This window comes from Protopterus annectens, chromosome 3.part0, assembly GCF_019279795.1.
Source record: "Protopterus annectens isolate FY-2018-M chromosome 3.part0, PAN1.0, whole genome shotgun sequence".
Taxonomy (NCBI): Eukaryota; Metazoa; Chordata; order Ceratodontiformes; family Protopteridae; genus Protopterus; species Protopterus annectens.
Window position 1 is genome coordinate 748,826,109 of NC_056731.1, and position 20,785 is coordinate 748,846,893.

General features: G+C 40.2%; 1 protein-coding gene across 1 annotated transcript in view; it reads right to left on the reverse strand.

Moving 5' to 3' along the window:
* Positions 1–2,893: 2,893 nt before the first annotated feature.
* The window catches only part of LOC122797281 (C-C motif chemokine 4-like), a 36,402-nt gene continuing 18,510 nt past the window's right edge, over positions 2,894–20,785 (reverse strand). The window contains exons 2-3 of the mRNA XM_044066124.1: positions 7,803–7,917; positions 2,894–3,302 (exon numbers count right to left, since the gene is read on the reverse strand). Coding sequence (XP_043922059.1) covers positions 3,188–3,302; positions 7,803–7,917 — 230 coding nt within the window. The 3' untranslated portion in view covers positions 2,894–3,187. The remainder of the gene's footprint in view (positions 3,303–7,802; positions 7,918–20,785) is intronic.

Below are 20,785 nucleotides of genomic sequence, written 5' to 3' on the forward strand. Positions count from 1 at the left end.
TAAAACTAATCCCCCTATCTTAAAAACAAAAACTATAAAAACAAATACAAATAAATATTGCCATTCTTTTTTCTTAAAAATGAACCGTAATAAAATGATGTAGAACTCTAAAGAGGTATGTGTCTTATGAAACTATACTTCATAGGATCGCAGTTTCAAAACACTACCCACAGACACATTCTCATGAAGGCCAGGATCCAAATCAGCATGTAATTTAATCTGCCATGTAAGCTCCGTGAGCTCAATATACTCATCCCAAGGCCCCCCAGGATCAATTCTGACCATGTCAGTTCCCATAAATCCAAATGTATGCCCTGGAAACTTCAATATATGCTTAAAAAGTGAATGTTTAACTTTATGCTTCCTAATATCAGCCAAATGTTCATAGATATATATATATATATATATATATATATATATATATATATATATATATATATTCCCTGAATTTCCTTTTAGTTTTGCCAACATAAAAACATATGCACTGTTGGAATAAAGCTAGATATATAATACCAGTGGAAGTGCAGTTACAAAAAAGTGGGGGTTATTTAAACTGTGGATGACCCTTTTCAAACCCACCACTGCCAAAATCTTAAATTGCTAGGATGGCTGGAATTGCAAAGCCAGATTCTTTTCCAGCAACTTACTACTATACACAAGATCTTACACCATCCCACAGATACACCCATACTCTCTACCCTGATTACAGATCTATGCTTTGGTATGCTTTAGTATCTCTGATTACAGATCTATGCTTTAGTATGCTTTAGTATCTCTGATTACAGATCTATGCTTAAGTATGCTTTAGTATCTCTGATTATAGATCTATGCTTTAGTATCTCTGATTATAGATCTATGCTTTAGTATGCTTTAGTATCTCTGATTACAGATCTATGCTTTAGTATGCTTTAGTATCTCTGATTACAGATCTATGCTTTAGTATCTCTGATTATAGATCTATGCTTTAGTATCTCTGATTATAGATCTATGCTTTAGTATGCTTTAGTATCTTTTTTATGAAGAGTGGCTACAGCATTTAGTATGTTCGGGAATGTTCAACAATAACTTTGAATTACAGCTTCATGTACATGTTGAAGTCTTTTTAACTTTGTTAAAATCGTGTGATATTCCTGACACATCATTAATACTTTTGCATCTATATTACTCTTATACATTACTAATATATTTGCTAATGGCTTCCAAAAACTGAATCTACAGTGTAATAATCTCTGATGAGAGTATATGCTACAAACCAGTGCTGTGGTATAGAGGGATAAGGCTCTGCTTATGGTTCATTTGAATCAGGTTCGATTAACAGTTCAGGCTTCTGAGGCTGTGTCAGAGAAGGATGGGTGTGCCCATCCTTGGGATGGGCAGGGTGCAAACCTGGATATGCCTCCCACTTGATTCTTTATGGTAGTAGCTGGGAAAATATGGAGTGGGCATTGTCCATGGTGGAAGATGGTGGAGGACATTGGCTGAGTCACCACAGAGGCAGGATGATATGCCAGCAGATTTCTGCTGCATGCCTGCCCATCAGATGTCAACAGGTCAGTGTACAGGAAAAGGAACAATAAGTTCATAAAGAAAATAAAAACAGCCCAGCATGCTGTATAATGTGGACCCATCATGCCTTGATCTCCTCACCAGCCTCAATCCTTAATACTATAATAAGCAAAGAGAAGTTGGCTTACTGATACTAAACTGCTTACATGCCTTGCTATGTTAAATATTGGATAGCAGCTAAGTGAACTTTGTTATGAGTCACAAAGACAGCACTGAATTTGAAGATGACAAAACCAAATTAATTGTTCATCTTCTCTGCACATGCAATGAGAAACAGCTTTTCACATGTCATTATACTGGCATGTCTTATAAAATTTCAGCCATATAGACTTCATTCTTTAAAGAGTTCACTATAGTAGTCTCTGTGTGTAGTGTACTGACTGTTTTAAGATCCCTTCCTACTTCTATAACTCAACACTGTATTCCCTAAAATTGGAATCTGTCAGCTCTCATGTAAATTCTTAACTGGATTCTTATGGATTAACTGATTTAGAATGACACACAGGTTTACTTTTCTGAGTCCAGTAATGAATTAGAAGCACATGCAGGTTTTCTGTCCACGTCCAGCATTCCCAATAGTATATCTAGAGAGCTGGGACTATGAAGTCCACTTCTAGTAGTATGCTACCTCCAGCTTGTTATGTTAAATCTCGTCCTGCATATTTCCTGAAATGTGGAAATTCAAAATGGACTTTATATATGTACTGTAAATATTGGTAACAACTTTGGTTTTAGTTGATAACTTTATCTCTGCAAAGTTTCCCCTGCCACAAGTATAAGAATCATCAGCAAGCATAAGTTTGCTATACAACCGTTTAAAACATTTGATTTTGCATTTTTTCTATATTGCATGCTTTTTGAACATTCATGTTGTTTGCTTCTGTTGCTGTAGTTTCAGATCATGGCTGAAAAGGGTCTTTGGATCAACCCACCTACCCCATTACTAAATAATAAATAATAATGTTGAGTCTATTATTGGACACAAGTGTACACTGAATATGGTTCACGTGTTTTGCTTCATGCAAGCACCCTTCTTCCTGAGACATATCTATTTACTACTTGCTGTTTGTGGTCTCTCAGATGCTAAAAGGGAATTGTAGGCAGTGAACACTGAATTCCACTGATCCCTCAGAATCGCTAACATTAGAACTCCTGGAATTGTAGGCAGTGAACACTGAATTCCACTGATCCCTCAGAATCGCTAACATTAGAACTCCTGTCTCGATATCAGTGACTTGACTTGAAGTCTGATGAAGTGATATTAAGCAAGAGTCAGTACCACTACTGCAGGGAAATATATCAGGCACATATATCTACAATTTTCTTGTGCAAGTGTTTTTTTTTTTATTTTAATTTTATAAGTTGTCAGCTACAGTTACTGTTTTATAGACAAGTAAATAATGTCATTTAAAGCTTTCAGTTGTATCAGATTTAACAGTAAAACAAATGTAAAGCATTAATTAACCAGTAAATATTCATTTACATTTTGAAATGGCAATAGTAATTCACTTAAAAATGAGGCACACTGCATTCTAGAACTACATCCTAACACTTCAATTAGGCAAAAGCAAAAATTAAGCACATTTTCTCAGCCATACATCAGATGCTGGCGTCTCCATTTTTATTTAGCCGAATCTGACATTGGTGTAGCTTTCATAGCCTCAATGTACGTGAGGAAGGACTTGACCCAGCGGAGATCAGGATTTACACAGAATGCTCTTTTCTTAGTCTTGAAACTGTTAAGGGCAAACAAATAAATTACATTTCTACATATAATTTGAACAATATTTATTCCCTTGTCTTCAAAACTGTTTAACAAAGGATCCATTTCTGGAACAATGTGGAATACTTATTAAGACAAATTGTATAACTGAATTTCAGCATGGCAACACAGTGACTTTAGTCTGTAATAACACACTGTGGCTATAATGTTCAGTAACAGCTCATAACCTGACAAAGGATCATCGGGACAATTGACACATTGACATTCAGGGCACCAAAGATTTCTAATTACATTTACAAAGTAGGTATAATGTTGTACCTCCATTGTCTTTCTAATTTTAATATCACTATCTGCATTTAGTATGTTTAGCATGACACAAATTGTAAACCCAATTTTATGTTTATAGTTGATTTTAAAAGAAATGTATCCTTCAAGAAATTGAATATTGCATTGATATTAAGTAAATCAGTGCACCAAAATCTACTAATTCAAAAATCCAACAGCTACACAGCTGTAAAATATACAGAAGCAGAATAAAAGGATTTTTCACAAAATAAAAACATGACAGTTCTCTGCAATTATGGATGAATACTGCTATGTTGGAATGTTTCTGCTGCAAAAATCTAGCCATATTCAACAGAGTATATGGTAAGCATTTCCTAGAACTAAACAACTGGTTATGCCTTATGTATTGATTATTTGGTTTAGTATTGGAATTTCGATTCAGCTTCGGTCAACCTTTTAAAATATTGACCCGAAAGGTTGAATTTGGAATTCCAGAAAGTAAACCAAAGTGAAAATGAATACATCAACCACTATGGTTCAATGTATTCGACTTAGCAGGAGTTGGCATCATTTATCTCCTGCTATGCACATTAACGTACCGTTGAACTCTACAGTCAATGGTACATTAATTCTACTATTTTGCAGGGGGGGCTATGCCCCCCTGCTCCCTCCCACACCCCCTGCACATTATATATATACCAACTCCAAGATCGCACTACAGTGAGGAAATAGGCTAATTTCCTGTTCCTTACTGAACCGCGAACTCCCTGCACAATGTCAATCCCAAATGATCGATCTACACTACCCATTCGTCATAATGTAGTCAATCAATTTTGGTTCAATATGCTGCCAATTTGGAAACTGTAAGTCCACCATATGCAGGTTTCCAAGTTTTGATAGTAAACAGCTTATTTTCTCTCTCAGTCCATTTTTCTATCTATCTATCTATCTATCTATCTATCTATCTATCTATCTATCTATCTACCAGTCTTTTTGCCTTTATCATAAGGTTGAATTTTTGCAAAACATATAACATTTAGGGTGAATTATGGAGCACTCTCTTTGAAACTTATCTGCTGTATTATGCTGGACAGTAATAATTATGCAGGGGTTCTGGTTGTAACACGTGTTTTGAAACTAGTGTAGAAAAAAAACATTAAGATTAAAATATTTGTTGTCAGTTTTCAGTATTTCCAAACAATGGAAACCTAACACTTTGGAAATAATTTCAAAAGTGAAAACAGTCATATAGGGCAGTTTTTGAATTTCAAGAGTAAAAACAGTCATATAGGGCAGTTTTTGAATGAGACTAATGAATGACAATTTAATAAAAACTATTTCCAGAACTTCAGATATCTGAAGAAAAACGGAGTTACTGATTGAGAAACAAACATTTTCTTTTGTGGGGAATTGTACCCTCCACCAGGTTGCAGCTCAAATATCCTACCCTCTAGAACAATGATTATAATTATTTTGATATTTCAAAAATACAAATGAAAATTTTAACATTTCTTAATATTAATCACAATAAAATTGAGTTGTGAAATGTTATCATATGCATATGTTTTAACAACACTTTACCGACTTTGTAAAAAACAACCTTACCTGGGAAGTAATATAGTTTAGGCATTATAATATGCCAAACCCAATTTCTCAATTGTCTCAGAGCACTGTCTGGTTTACTGACCTGTTCAGAGTCACACAGTAGACAATTGGATGCTGAGGGAACCAAACCCTGTACTATAGTAAGCAACTTATGAACAGCTCATAGCCTTAATTCCTTGCATTGCAGCTCAATAATTTTAATACAGAGTGCATGATTATCTTATATAGATTTTGTTAGAATATGTTGATTCCTGGGAACTATAACTTTGTGAATAAACACAGCATGTCTCAAAGCCATGGTTTTATTTGACATGACATCCTCCTTAAAGGAAATGAAGGTCTGCGACATTTATTATTCGTCCTGCTGCGTTATTGTCTCCACTGAGCTGTAATAATCCTAGCAGAGATAGACTTTCATACTGGCACACTTACGTAACAGCTTCACTGTGACATTAATAGAAGCATTATGCACTTTACATGAAGGTAACTGCATCTCTTAATCTATTGTGTGGCACATATGTTCACAACCCCCCCCCCCCGCCACCTTACTCATAAGTGCTAACCCATTTCCCTAATAGTATCACTATTCAAACATTTTTTATGGTGATATTATTAGGGGTTTAGTTTATTGACTGGAAAAAGAAACTATTTGTTAACTTTTTCAATCACTTGGTTTTCCATAGAATTTTTCAGGCTGGGTTTGTTTCAAACTATAATAATCAATGTTTGTGCAGTTTGATTAATTGTTCTGCAGTCACAATTATTATTTTGAATTTGAGGTGGGAGTGAGTGCGATTCACAATGAAACTAAGTCCCTTGATATTAAAATGCAGCATATTTGAATTGCCATGACTTACACAACCTACATATCCTGTTTACCAATTTATCCTTTTTAAATTGTAAGTATGATTTCTCATTGTATTCAATGGATTGTGCATGTATGCATGTTGTGTGTGTGTGTGTGTGTGTGTGTGTGTGTGTGTGTGTGTGTGTGTGTGTGTGTGTGTGTGTGTGTGCGCGCGTGCACGCGTGTGTGTGTGTAAGTGTGTGTCTGTAAACTTTAACTTCTGAATACTGACTTAAACAATTTCTTTAAGGTTTTATGAGCTGTGACACCAGAAAAATACTGCCAGACCAGCTATCTGGAATCTTGTAAATAATTATATGCCACTTGAAAATATTAATATAATTTATATAGAAATGTGCCACTGCCAGCCCAGCTATCTGGAATTTTGTAAATAATCACATATTTGCAAATATTAATATGATCCATAGGCTTGTCTTACAAATCTAAGAGAACTCTATGTTATTTACTGAACTTCAAGAATGTAACCACAGTGTACCTTACTAGAAATAAACATAAATATATATAAACTATATACCGATGCAAATGTGTATTTTTATAGTGGAAGCTGGAACATACAGAGTTAACTTGCAAAACTTCAAGAAAATAAGTTGGAATCATGACTGATACTGTATAGACCACTCCATTAGCCTTGCTCTTGGTCACACTTACCATTTGGATAATAGTAACATTGCACAGTAAGACTGGGCACCCTTTGTAAGGGCCTTAGAGTAGCTGATAAGTAGTAGTTGGTGGCAGTGATAACTACCTTATAGTCTGGGCAGAAGGGGGCATAGCTAGTAAACCTGTGCCAGCCTTCCCCAGGAGTGTCTGTGTGTTTGTATATAAATCAAATCGCAAAATGTGTGTGTGTGTGTGTGTGTGTGTGTGTGTGTGTGTGTGTGTGTGTGTGTGTGTGTGTGTGTGTGTGTGCGTGCGTGTGTCAGCTACTTGGGCAGGGACATGAAGCACTGATTGGACAGAGAGGGTGCTGGAGGTTTTGGCTTGACCACGTGGCTGAGATCTTAACCCTATAGCTGTGCCAGTGGGGAGTCTCATTGGGGATCTGGAGAAAGAGGCAGAAAGCAGCCCCAGACTGACTGTGATCTCTGTGTGCTCTTAAGGTAAATTGTATTTTACTCTGTGTGTACTTGTCATCCTCCCAATGTGTACGTCCCTCACTGGTGCTAGTGGTGAGGACTGAGGCTCCTTGATTACTGGGCCAGTGCAGGGGCGTCACATGAGTGAACTGTCTTGTGGATGTTTGTAAACTTTTTTTCTGAAGTTAAGTTGTAAGGCTTTAAACTGTCATACTTTTAGGTGTCATTTTCTCTAGTGAACTTTCAGGTATTTTAGTTAGTGTAGTGTAGTGCTTTATTTTTCAGAGGTTATTGTTATTTTTCATTATTTTATTTCTGGTGCATATGGCCAGTATTGAGTCATGTTTTGTGTCCATAAATTGTTCTGTAAATGTCGAAACTAGAAAAATGATTTATTCCATTGTAGGTCAGCACACATTTTGAAACTGCCACAGAACACCATACAAAATTATGCACTTGTTTATTTGGAGATCCAGTGACAAAATACTACAAAAATGGATTAAGCAATGAACACCAAGAAAATATTAAACGTTTCTTACTTTTGCACTTTATATCTATGCATCTCATGTGGCATCACAAAACTGCCCTTACCCACAATAGTTAAGACATGTTCTTGAGACCCTTCACACAGCATCCCTGCTTAATTGCATTTTATTATATCATCATTCATCATACTTACACTATAGCTGGGTTGCTGCACATGGTTGAAGTTCGGTAATAATCTGTTATTTGTTTCCTGGGAATAACGGCTGAAGTGTAACTGAAGCAACATGCTTGTGGAGCATCTGCTTTCGCTTAAAAATAAAACAGAAATGTCAGATGTCTTCTTTGGAACAGCATAAATTCACTGACTGCGAAACTTATTAAAACAAATGTTTTACGTTTAAGGAGGTACCACTGTGGAAGTAATATGAACTAAATGTTAGCATTAAATGCACTAAAATGCACATATAACATCAGCGTAAGTGTCAAACACAGTAAATGTACAGAAAACATCTTATTCTATTCATAGGTTAATACTATGATAGTTGCTATTTGGGCTATTTAAAGCTTAGCCAGTTGCACTTTTAGTGCTTGAAATAACCTATCCCATTTGGTTAGAGAATAACCTTACCCACCCTATGGTCAGTTATTATATATTACCCCTAATGAGAATAATGACATTCATCCACAGGTGCCTTGAGTGATCCTTGCATGGGGTAAAGCATTTAGGAACCACCTGTGTCCATTAGTAGTCCAGGAGGCACTCCTGGAGTAAATTTTCTGCTTCACAACTATAGATGCAAGTTGCATTTGAATATGGACAGGAATGAGCTTTGTTTTACTTGGATGGGAAGTCTGTTAAAGAGCAGTGGTATCCTGTGCAACATATACCTGTCCCTCCAAACTGTTCCATTAATATTGCAGAAGAGGTTTACATCCCTATAATGAGTATTTCTGATGCAGTTTGACTTGCTGACATACAATAAATCCATCTGTATTGGGTCAAGAGGGTGCCTTATATACTAAACACAGGTCACCTCTAAGCAGTCTTTAGGATACTGAGTATAGTGACAGGGCCTTGAATTGGACCATGTTGGACATACTGTTTAGGCCCTGTACCCTTTTAGTAAGGAGTCCTAGTGGTTGTTCCAACTGTTGCATGTGCCTGAACAGATACATGTAAAAGTGGGTATTATACTCAATGATTGGACTAATGAGGGCTGCGTAAATGGGGGCACTGACATCCCCAGATCTAGACACAATCTCTTTGTTTATAAGCTGTACAATATAGAAGGACTTTCTTATGACAATGGACACATGTAGGTCAAAAGTTAGGTCATTGTCCACATATCACAAATACTTGATCAACTGGGTCGGCTCTTAGGGCGTATTGTCAATGTAGTACTTTTCTGAGGTAGATGACTTCCCAAGGAATACAATAATGCATTTTTTGGCACTTAGTTTCAGTCCATGATTTTGGCACCAGTAATTTATCTGGGACAAACCTTCCTGCAGAATGGCGAAGTCATTTGGGGATTCAATAACTGTTCCTAGCTTGCAGTCAGCAATCTTAGTCACCCAGAGCCCTTTCGTATTGGCTTTTTCTTCTGAGAAGTAAATGCCAGACAGGAGAGTGCCCAGCACTAATCCCTTGTGGGACTCCACTGGTGACAGATTTATTTGTGGAGGTAAATTCCTCTCTTTTGATTTCCTTCATCCTGTCTGTGAGTCTGTCCTATCTGTTTTGCATGGTACAAATCCTTTTTCTCATTTCTACCCAGTGATATTCCAAAGTACAGACCTATCTCCAGTCTTTGCCCTCTGACAAAAATATTTGAAAAGCTGTTGTACAAAAAAGGTATTCAAACCCATAAATTTCTGTAGCCTAATATGTGACCAGCTAGATGGTTTTGCAATGTCTTCAACACCATGCCAGTATTAGTCACTGTTACAGATACATAGCAATATTAACAAAGGCCTTATTACACATAGTTTACTGTCAGATAGAACTAGGACATTTGAAACCAACAAATGTACTACATTTGATTTTCAAGACAAAACAATTCAATTCAAGTTACATGAATGATAGAATGTTTCAGGTCAGTGCCAAGATCTCCTCAGACAAAGAAATCACCACTGAAGTCCCCCAAGGTTTAGGGCTAGATCCCCTCACTCTTCTCCCTTTTTATTAATGATCTCACTTTTGACCTTCCATCTCTTAATATTATTATGTATGCTAACAATGTATTAGTTATCACATCTAGTAAAACAAATGCTGAACCTCAGCTAAAACTGCATATTAACTTTCTACTATCAGTTTATTAATAAATCCCATGAAAACTGATGTCATGTTGTTTTTCTCTCCTCAGATATTACAAGGCCTTCCGTCACAACTACTTAAAGAGCAGCAGGAAACATCATTCCTCATGTCACTGAACAAAAATACCCAATCCTCTCACTCGTTTGTGTCTTAACCTTTACAATACTCACTGATAAAATCATTAATAAAGTTTTTATTAACTATGTTACATGATTTAAAACATCTCTTTGCACCTGTTGCCCATGAGGCTATAGCAAAAATGGCTTTCTTTCCAAGTTAAAATAGAATAGAATTATTAACTGTACAGTCTTTCTATAATATTCCAAGATTTCAGGTGGCTGAAAACAAATTACGTAGATTTGTTGAATTGGCAGACACTCATATGCATCACTCTGATGTACTAATGGGCTTCATTTGGTTTCCAGTGCCAAATAGGGCTACTCTTCTTTTAAGAACAGTGCTATTCAAAATAATAAAGCTTGCATATTGCCCCAAGTTGAAAAAGTACCTTTTAGAGACCAAAGATATTCACTCATAAGCAGTCAGAATGAAAAATTTCCCTTATCTAGACATGCCTCAAAACAGCTAAAAAACACCTTGGAAGCCTTTAATGCCACACTGAAAGAACATCTCTTCCGTGAAGCCATGCACACATACTTTGTAACAGTAGTTCTCTACCTTCAAAGGAATTGTACACCCCAGTTTCACTTCTATCAGTTGACTAATTGGATGTGTTCATGTCATTTGTGCATGTAATGTGCATATCGTTTTCTCGTATCTTGTTTGCTTTCTTAATTTCCATGCATTTTTTATTATATTTTGCAAACTTTGAATGCTATGTATATTCCCATTTATGTGTTGCTCCCTGAGGGTTGGTTATGCCTGAAGTGAGTCAGTAGAGCGGCCAACACAATCAGTAAACAAAATGTGATAAATAAGTAAGTAAATACCCCTCCAACATGTTTACCACAAAGCTTATGCAGTATCACTTTGCATACCTTCTGGATATTAATTATGCAGTTTCATTTCATTGTATAAAATGGGCCATAGTTCTGCATACTCCTGCAATATGGCGCTGTCATGTTTCTTTGTTTATTAATCTGTTATGTTACTTAATCATTTAACCTTACCCTGGTTTTGGTTTTCAGTTTTATTGCCCCTAAAGTTTTCATTGTTACAAAACATGTTAGAAGATGAGGTTGAACATAGTTAAATTCTGGACTTCTCCTTTAGTCTCAGTTTCTAAATGAAACACAGCTGAAGGAACCTTAAATTATACATTTTAATGAAATATAAAAGGACTAATATTCTGACCTTTTCTATTAAGTCCTACTGTTTCTTTTCAGTTGTCTTCTGATGTTCACCTGATAATTTTATGGTAGTTTCATTAAGCTAAATAAGTCTGGCACTATAGCTGAAGTGGGTAAAGCTAAAAACTGATGAGATTCACTCTGTGCTCATGGGTTTGAATCCCTCCATCACTAATTCACTTCAGCAGGCCAGTACTCACATACAGTCCTTGAAAAAAAGCAATTAAGGCTTGTTAGCATGCTTGATTAACAAATGAATAAAAAAGGATTGTCGGTAATAAGGTTTCTCACCAGTTATCAATTTACTTACACAGCAGCATGCTTTAGATTCGTTTCTGAAAGCCAGAAATGAAGTATTGGATTTCATTGTACTTTTTAAATTAGCAATCATCAGAGTTTCCATGGTTTATTCCATAAGAAACAACTAAAGTCTTTCAAAAATGATAATGCTATAGGTATAGGATGTGTGTTGTGCACTGCAGACACCAGCTTATTTCATCACCAGGTGTATTTCTCAACATACATAAATAGACACATCATCAATATCTGTTGAGTGTTCAGCCCATACATTGGTCAATATTTCTCAGATTACAATGATGATATTCACTATTTTTATTCAGAAGTTTTTTTTTTTATTTATTTTACTTCCCACACATCTGCTGGCCATCTCAGTGGTAACCACAGTCTTAGCCTCATTTGCCCATTCACTAGGACAGACAAAGTATGACCATCAGACAAGCAGCCATCAGGGGATGTTCTTTATGCAATCTTTATATACCTTCTGCATACTGCTTAACCCCTTTTGGAATGGGAATACAATGGGTAAGTGTGGGGCTGCCTTTCACTTCTATGAGTGCAGTCCCTTAGGCAACAATGTTCTCACCCCTGTTTTGAGAAAATTGGTCCTCCTACAGCCCCACCAGAAATTCAACAGCATTCCCACTCAACATTCACACTGAGACAGGCATGTAGTCAGTGCCTTCTCACTGTCCTCTCCTTCCTTAACTCCTTTCCTTGCTTGCTGTCTTCTTCAGCTGGGCTATTACCTAAACCTGGGTTACTGGTTAAATAGTTAGGGAGCCAGCCATCTACACCATAGATATAATTAATTCAATACTTTTTCTTTTAAAGATGATGATAAACAAAAGTAATTTGTTTTGCAGAAAGACATAATTCATTCCATAACACTCTCTGTTATGTAATGGATAGTGGTTAAGGCATTTACCCCACAGGCACAAGGTACAGTGTTTGATTCTCACTTTTATTAACTGTCTGGTTATTGGTGAGGTGTGGAACAGTCTGCGATATGATATTATTAAGGAGCTGGTTTGGTATAACATTTAATAGTCTTCACCTCATAGACACAGGGTACAGGGCTTGATTCTGACCTCAGGTTATAGGCTAGGGTTAAAACAACCCTAGTATCCACCTATGAATGCAGCTAGTTTTTTTCCCCATTGTTCTAGATACCTTGTTTAAAATCCTTGTTGCATTAATTCAGTATGCAATTGCATAACAGTGTAAACCTAATCATAACCTAAGAATAATCTCAGCTATTTGTCCTTTCTGCCCTTCAGAGTTTAATCTGTTCAGCTGTTCTCAATCTACAATGTATTTAATATAGTGCTGTTGCCTTCTGTCTACCTGCATAAAATAAAGCATCCCTCTACTGCTGTGAATATGTATTTGTGTGTGTGTGTGTGTGTGTGTGTGTGTGTGTGTGTGTGTGTGTGTGTGTGAGAGAGAGAGAGAGACAGGTCGTCGACAACTTATTCAAAGACCATTTCACTAAAACAAATCAGGCAAAATGGTGGAAAAGTCCATTTCACTTAAAGGAGATTTAATCAAATTCAAATTCAAACTAAATGAAACATGATGCATTCAAAAATACCCAAGAGAAAAGTTTTCAAGAACACCTTTTGTAGGGTGGCATCCCCCATGCGAGAGGTTTTGCCACCACACCCCCTTACATAAATATTCTAAATCTATAGTCACACAACAATGAGGAAAACTGAAATTACTATACACAGGGAATAACTGGCCATGCACGTATAAAAACCAGATCAGCACTGATTACGTACAGGTCATCTCAAGCACCAGCTAAAGATTTATCATACACACCTAAATATTTCTGTTCCTGTCTTACAGAATTAGACCTACCTATACCACATTCAACAAAATGGACTTTCAGAGAAATTTTTTTGCATTGAAATTCACTTCCAATCAATTGTATTCCCTGATTTTCATTCAATGAACTTGTCATTAGATAATAATGCATGTAACCATACATACATATGGGGCAGGATTCACGAAGGCTTGCACGGAGTCTAAGAGTAGTGTAAGACTCCATGCAGCCTTCGCGATCCAGGAACAGCCCAAAGCTAAAACGTCTCTTACACGGAGTGGGCGTGGATAAGCTAATCATCTCACTTGCAGCCGAATAGCATGCAAATGAGGATGATTAGCGATCCAGGAAGCCCAGAACAGCCCGTGTAAGAGCTGTTTTAGCTGCAGAAATGTACTCAGTTGACAACTGAGTACGTTTCTGCAAAAATCGCAATGGAGCCATGTCAGCTCCAAATAAAGGGTGCATATGTGTCAGGCAGCATGCCAATGGCCAAATATGTGGCCATTGGCAAGGTAACCTGATGCAAAAGTAATAAAAACGGGCTGCGCTGTATAAAACATAAAAACGAAAGTTTTAAACCCACAAATGTGGGTTTTATGCAATACATGGAATGTCAATGTAGGGACCAGCAGACTAAAACCAACATGGCCACCGTGTAGTGGTTGCTAAGGGGGGAAGCTGAGTCTAAGAGATGTAACTAAGCATTAGTAGGCAATCTGATGCAAATGAGTGTTAGGATACTGAATTCCACTGTCACATAGCAAATGAGCACAGTCTGAGTAGTGTAAGAGTTACAGAAGGGGGAGGAACAGAGTAGGAGATAGGTGACATCACAGGGGGGAATGGTAGAAAGAAATGCAGTTCATTGGAGGTCAGAGTTACATGACAGATGTCAGACAGATATCATGGAAAGAGGTGTGCCACTAGGTAAGCCTGAGAAAGTCAAGAAATGGAAGGTGAACACTGTTGCCTACACCAAAGTTTCTTGCTGGGCGTGCATGCGCACGTGTGCGCGCCATGAAGCGCAAGTAAGACAGTGTGCGCGCGTGTAAGGCAGACTGAGCATGTGGGAGCGTGTTTAGAGATGTTTAACACTGTTTGCATGGGTGTGCACGCGTTTTAACCCGAATAAGCAGATTCAGAACCGTATAAGCATGTGTGCGCACGTGTAAGCCACTGTGAGCATGTTTCTGCTGGTTTGCACACGGCTCCTCCCTGAGGAAACAGAGAGGAAAAAGGAAGCAACAGATCTAGTAGGAAGCTAGCAGGGAATACTGCTGGAGCTAGCAGGTGAAAACAATTAGAATCAGGCAATTACACAGGCAGAATAGTAGCCCAGCCCAGCACTTAAAACTCTGCAAATAGCAGTGCAGGATGTTTCTCTCAAGAGACACTGCAAGACAGGAGTAAGTTATTAGAAGTGAAAACTGAAAAAGCTTCACTCAGAGCAGAAATGTTAGGGGCTGCCATAGCTGTCATAATGAGACATAGGCGACTTGCTGAGGGTGGTGACAATGCAGATGGTGCCAGACAACCCACAGTGAGGAGACGGAGAAGAGTGTACAGGCCTAGGGTCACCTACCACGGGTTACATGAGCTGGAGATAGTAGAGCACTATAGAGTGGACAGAGACCTCCTGCAGCAAATAGTGGAGCTGTGCAGGCCACACCTCACACACAGAACCAACAGAGGGGAACCCATCCCAGTGGAAACCAAGGTATGTGTTGGCCTAAGAATACTAGCAACAGGTACCTTCCAGAGACCAACTGGTGATATGATGGGGATATCACAGGCATCAGCCTCCAGGGTACTGCACCAGTTCCTGGATGCCATGTCAGCACATGTCGGTGATCATGTATATTTCCCCAATGCCCGTGAGGTATTGGCCAGCAATATGCGTCTCTTCCAGCAAATAGCGGAATACCCTGAGGTAGTGGGTGCAATAGACTGCATGCACATACGTATCAAAGCACCAGCCGGTGAGCGGGGTAGGGCATACATCAACCGCAAGGGCTTCCCATCCATCAACTGCCAGGTCATGTGTGATGCCCAGGGCATAATAATGAATGTGTGTGCTGGCTGTCCTGGGAGCTGCCATGATTCCCACATCTGGCATTTGACGCAGGTGTACCAGACATTTACCAATGGGCACATCCCGCACGGACACCTAGTGGGGGATGCAGGTTATGCACTGGAGCCGTGGCTGATGACACCCATCAGAAACGCACACACACCTGAACAGGAACGCCATAATGAGGCACACGCACAAACACGTAATGTAATAGAGCGTGTGTTTGGGCTGCTCAAGTCACGGTTCCGGTGTCTGGACACATCTGGTGGAGCCTTGCAGTACACACCAACTACATGTACCCAAATTGTCATGGTATGTGCTATGCTACATAATATGATCTTGCGAAAACAGCTGCAGCAGGACCATCATAGGGCCGGGCCAAACAGCCCCCCACCATTGCCAAGGCCATCACAGGCAGAGCGTGACTCGGAGGAGGAACAACCTGAGCCTGCCCCAGTAGGCAGAAGGAGGCGTGCCCAGTATGCCCTGGCCTTGGCAAAGAGGCAACGCATAGCACATACACTGGCTCAGTAGGAACCCTGGGAATGATACCCCCTCTGACTCACTCAGATAATAACAGGGATGCCTAAAATGACATGACCTGCTCACAAACACGTACAGGGAGTGTAATATGTGCATCCGACATAGGCAGCCCTGCAGCACCACCTGAGGTATGAATGCCATGTGTTAAGTAATGTAACACCATGTACTATATGCACACCTGAGGACCCTGACTAATATCCTACCCTCACCAAGCATCATGCCACAATATGACAATGAGATGATCAAGTGCAATAATTTACTGAAGTATCACAGTTAGTCAAAGGGGATCCAATGTGTGCCAGTCTGGGATGACATGCTGAGCATGACATGATGCTCCACCTCCTAGGACTGGCGTGCACCTATCAGTGCAGGCCGTATGGATACTGGCAAAGGCTGTTGTTACCCACAGTGTGCCCTGAATAGGTAAGGCTCAAAACACAAACCTATCTCCATAGGTATCAGAAGGGATAAGAATAAGATAAGGGATAAGTCGAAACAGCAAGATGCATGCAGTCTAAACTCACCCAGTATGGAGAATGTTGATATCTGTGCTGTAACAGAAAACTGAGTCAAGGCTCACAACAGCACCCTAACACTACCAGGTTACACCTCATACTGTGCTGTACAGCCTCAAAACATGGAACAAGCTAGAAAAGGAGGGTGACTAGCAAGAATTGTCAAGGAAAACCACACCCCCATGTTGGTACCACAACAAGAAGCAGCATGGACTAGCCATGGTCAAGTAACAGTGGCTAAAACTTCCCCCCAGTTTATAGCCTGCTACAGACTACTGTCCCAACACCAGGAACTGCACCTGGCCTATGCTGGAATACATGAATATATCAAGTCCTCCAAACCACATTATATTGGGTGACTGAAAATACCCAGACATAGACTGGGAGCATTATACTAGCTCCAACAGTGTAGGACAAAAGTTCATAGAATCCATAAACCAAAAGGCCCAGGAACAACGTACCACTCCCACAAGAGGGGTAAGCATACTGGATGTGATAATCAGCAACATGGGTACTGGATGGCAAGACGAGAAGTGTATTGCTCACTGGTAAAACCAGACCATAGAGTAATCACACTGGATATACAAATCCTGACCACAGTCCCTGGCCAGAAAACCACAGTGGAAAACATGTGTAAAGCAATATTTGCACTCCTCCAAACTGATGTGGAATCCATTAAAGGTCCTGTGCAGGTGCAAAATATGGGCCATACCGCAGAACCTGTAATACAGCCATTCCATGAACACTGCCAGGAATGCTTGGATTATGCAATCCTAAATTAAAACAAGACACAATGCCATACACGCAGGCATCTGGCATGGTGGACACCAGCCATAACCAAACCATGCAAGAGAATGAGGAAGCTACTACATGATAGAGCAAACATAAACAATGAAGTAATCACTGATCAGTAGTATGGCAATAAAATATGTCCACACATACAATCCACTAAGGCCAGCCACAACAAGTTGAATCTGTGAATCCTGAGGCAATGTTACACCTGCCCCAAGTACACAGACAACCCCCAACTCCACCCAAGAAATACAAATATATGTGAGAGATGCAACCATCTATCCAAACTGGAGGCTGAGCTCCCTCAACTCAGTACTCCCAAAACTAGTCAGGAGGAGAAGGTAACCACACACACCACAAACACAGTCCCACATAGACCTATCACAACTGCAAACCAAAGACATAAACACAGAAAAACATTCCCGGAGGCACAAATTACAAACACAGCACACCAACAGAGGCCTCTAAAGCAGATACCCAATCAAACAACCTCCAAACATAGCACATGCAACACATAGTACACAAAGCTGGTGTGCCAAACAGTCACAGGCCAGAAGGAGAAACAACATGCCTGATACAGTTGTAATAGGTGACTCCATAGTCAGACACATTGCTGTCCCGCACACCAGACTGAACAAGGGAAAGGGTACAGTAAGCTGCCTGTAGGCTGTCACAATACGCCACATAACAGAAGTATGCAGGTCACTCCAAAGCAAGTAGAAATATGATGCAGTCATAGTCCATGCTGGTGTGAATGACCTGAGATGAACCTCCCTAGACTACATGAAAAGAGACATAGATGAGCTCTCTGATTATGTAGTCCAGGCCGGTATGACACTCACCGTTTGCAGCATCCTACCCTTACCAAAATAATGCCACAGTACAAACACGGAATGATCAGTCATAGCAAGTGGCACACTTACTGGTGTCATTCCAAGGGGATCCAATGTCTGTCTGCTTGGGAAGTCATGCTTGACAAGCCACGCAGCTGTTCCTGGGATGGCTTGCACCTGATACCCCTGGGCATCTGGATATTGGATAAGGCCTTTGCCACCTCCATAGAGCCTTTTGTAGGCAAGGCTGCAAAGACTAACCCACCACCCTAGAAAACATAAGTGGAAAGAAACATAAGGGTAATGCTGACCAATGCCAGATGTGTAAACCCCAATATGCATGCTCCCAAGGCCATCCCCAGTATGGAGAACATCGATGTCTGTGCAGTGACAGAAACCTGCTGCAAGCCCCCTGACAGCACACCAGCACTACCAGGTTACACCCCATATCATGTGTCATGGCCCCAAAACCTGGAACAAAACATAAAAGGAGGGTGAGTATCCATATTCAGCACAGACACCCATACGTCCAGGTAACTGACAATGCACAAGGCATTGGAGTCCACCCATGTGCAACTAACTGTAGGCAAGACTGCTATACGGTCTGTAGCATGCTACAGACCACACTCTCACACACAGGAACCCCACCCAGCCGTCCTGAAGACACTGGACAGTATGAATGTCCCACCAAATACCAAACAAGGTACCACAAATTACCACATAGGTGGTAAACCATTATGTATGGAAGGAGTAATCAGGGACCTAGGGACACAAGTGGACAGTAACCTGTTATGTGACACTCACATTGCCAATGTGGCTAGGAAGACTGTCTACATTTGACACCGTATCAGGAAAGGATTCACATCTACGTCAACAGAGGTCATTGTGCCCCTATACTGTTCTCTTATCACACCCATAATCTAGTACAATGCCTCATATGGGATGTACCTTACCTGACACCTGCAGCAGTTAGAAAGACCTCAAAGGTACCTCACCAAGAGGATAAAGGGTCTCAAATATATGTCATATGCTGCCTGGCTGTAGACACCCCAGCTGAATGCAGTCACATACTGCCTACACAGAGGCATTGCATGCCTGTTGTAGAAGGCCACACCCAACACAGGAGTAATGGACATGCTCCACCCCAGAAAACTCAAAGCCATCGGAGCTGTGAGAGTGAGAGATGTCAACCTCAACAAATAATGAAATAGGATGTGCTGGAGGGACAGATACATAATCCAGAGGCTACCCACACCCTGGACCAGAATCCCACTCCATGTTAGGCAGAGCCCCTCACTGACACTCTTCAACAGGAATCTTGCCAAGTGGATGGATGATTTTGGAGTTACACTGGGGGTCTTCACTGTGTCATGTCCAGACAGAGGCACAGCAAAGCAAATCATAAATGGCCATAATATTCACATAGCAAGGGGTGGCAAAAGCCACACACACTCTGGCTAGGCTAACAAATGCCCTAGGGTGGATAGCCTAGTATGAACCTATGAACCTATGAAGATACAAATTGTACAGGACACTAAGGATAATCTCAAGGCTTTCACAACTGATGGTAGGAACCGTGTTGGGAATTCACAGATATGCTCTGAATCACACAAATATCACAAACAACATACCAAACACACACACACATATTGCCAACATACATCCTGACAGGTGCAGTGCAAACCCCCCCCCCAGAATGCAGAATATCTATCCCAGCAGACTGCTGGCCCCCTGACATTGCAGATGCTGAGGTAACAGCCAGCATCTACAAAGCAAAACACACAGCAGCAATGGTATGAGATGGTGTCCTGGGCTGAGTCCAACATGGACTCCAAGATGAATGGAATGCCAAATCACACTCCTACTCAATTTCAGCCGTACCACAGAATATGTACCCAAAGAGCAGTGTACAACAACAGTGGTCCTTCTCAACAAAGGTGTTGCCTGAATGGATACTGAAAACTACTACCCCAGAATCCTGAGAAGCTCGGTCTGCACAGCTATGGAAAGGATCAGCATGTACCGCAGACATAAAGATATTGGGGACCTACTGACACCGGACCCTACCCAGTGTGGCTTTCTTAAGTGCAGATCCTGCCCCTAAACATGTTTGACTCAATTGAAACAGTCATTAAGGTCATTGATGAGGGCAATGTGGTCCACACAGCGTATCTGGACCTTGCAAAGGCTTCTATACAATACCCTACGTGTTCATTATAGATAAGCTCACCAGCTTAAATATAAACCCCTATGTCAGTAGAGGGGTTGAAAACCAGACCAAGGACAGAACAGACATGGTCAGACATGCTGCAGCCATGTCAGACTACAAACAAGATATAACTGGCATCCCACAAGGCTTGGTCCTGGGATCTCCCTCGTCTGGTATATATGTCCCATAGGTACAGGCAAACATGGAAGGACTGTGTCTGAACATGTTTGCAGAGGACTACAAACTGCTCACCATATATGATCCACCAGCTGACACAAGCATCCCACAAAAGGGCCACATAGAAACAGACAACTGGTGCCATAGCCATGTCAGCAAGCTAATTGCAGAAAAGTGTATAGTCAACTCCCGTGGATATACAGTAAGTGCCCACCAATTACCACATAGGTGTTAACCCATTACGTAGTTAACATGTAATGAGAGACCTGGGGACACAAGGT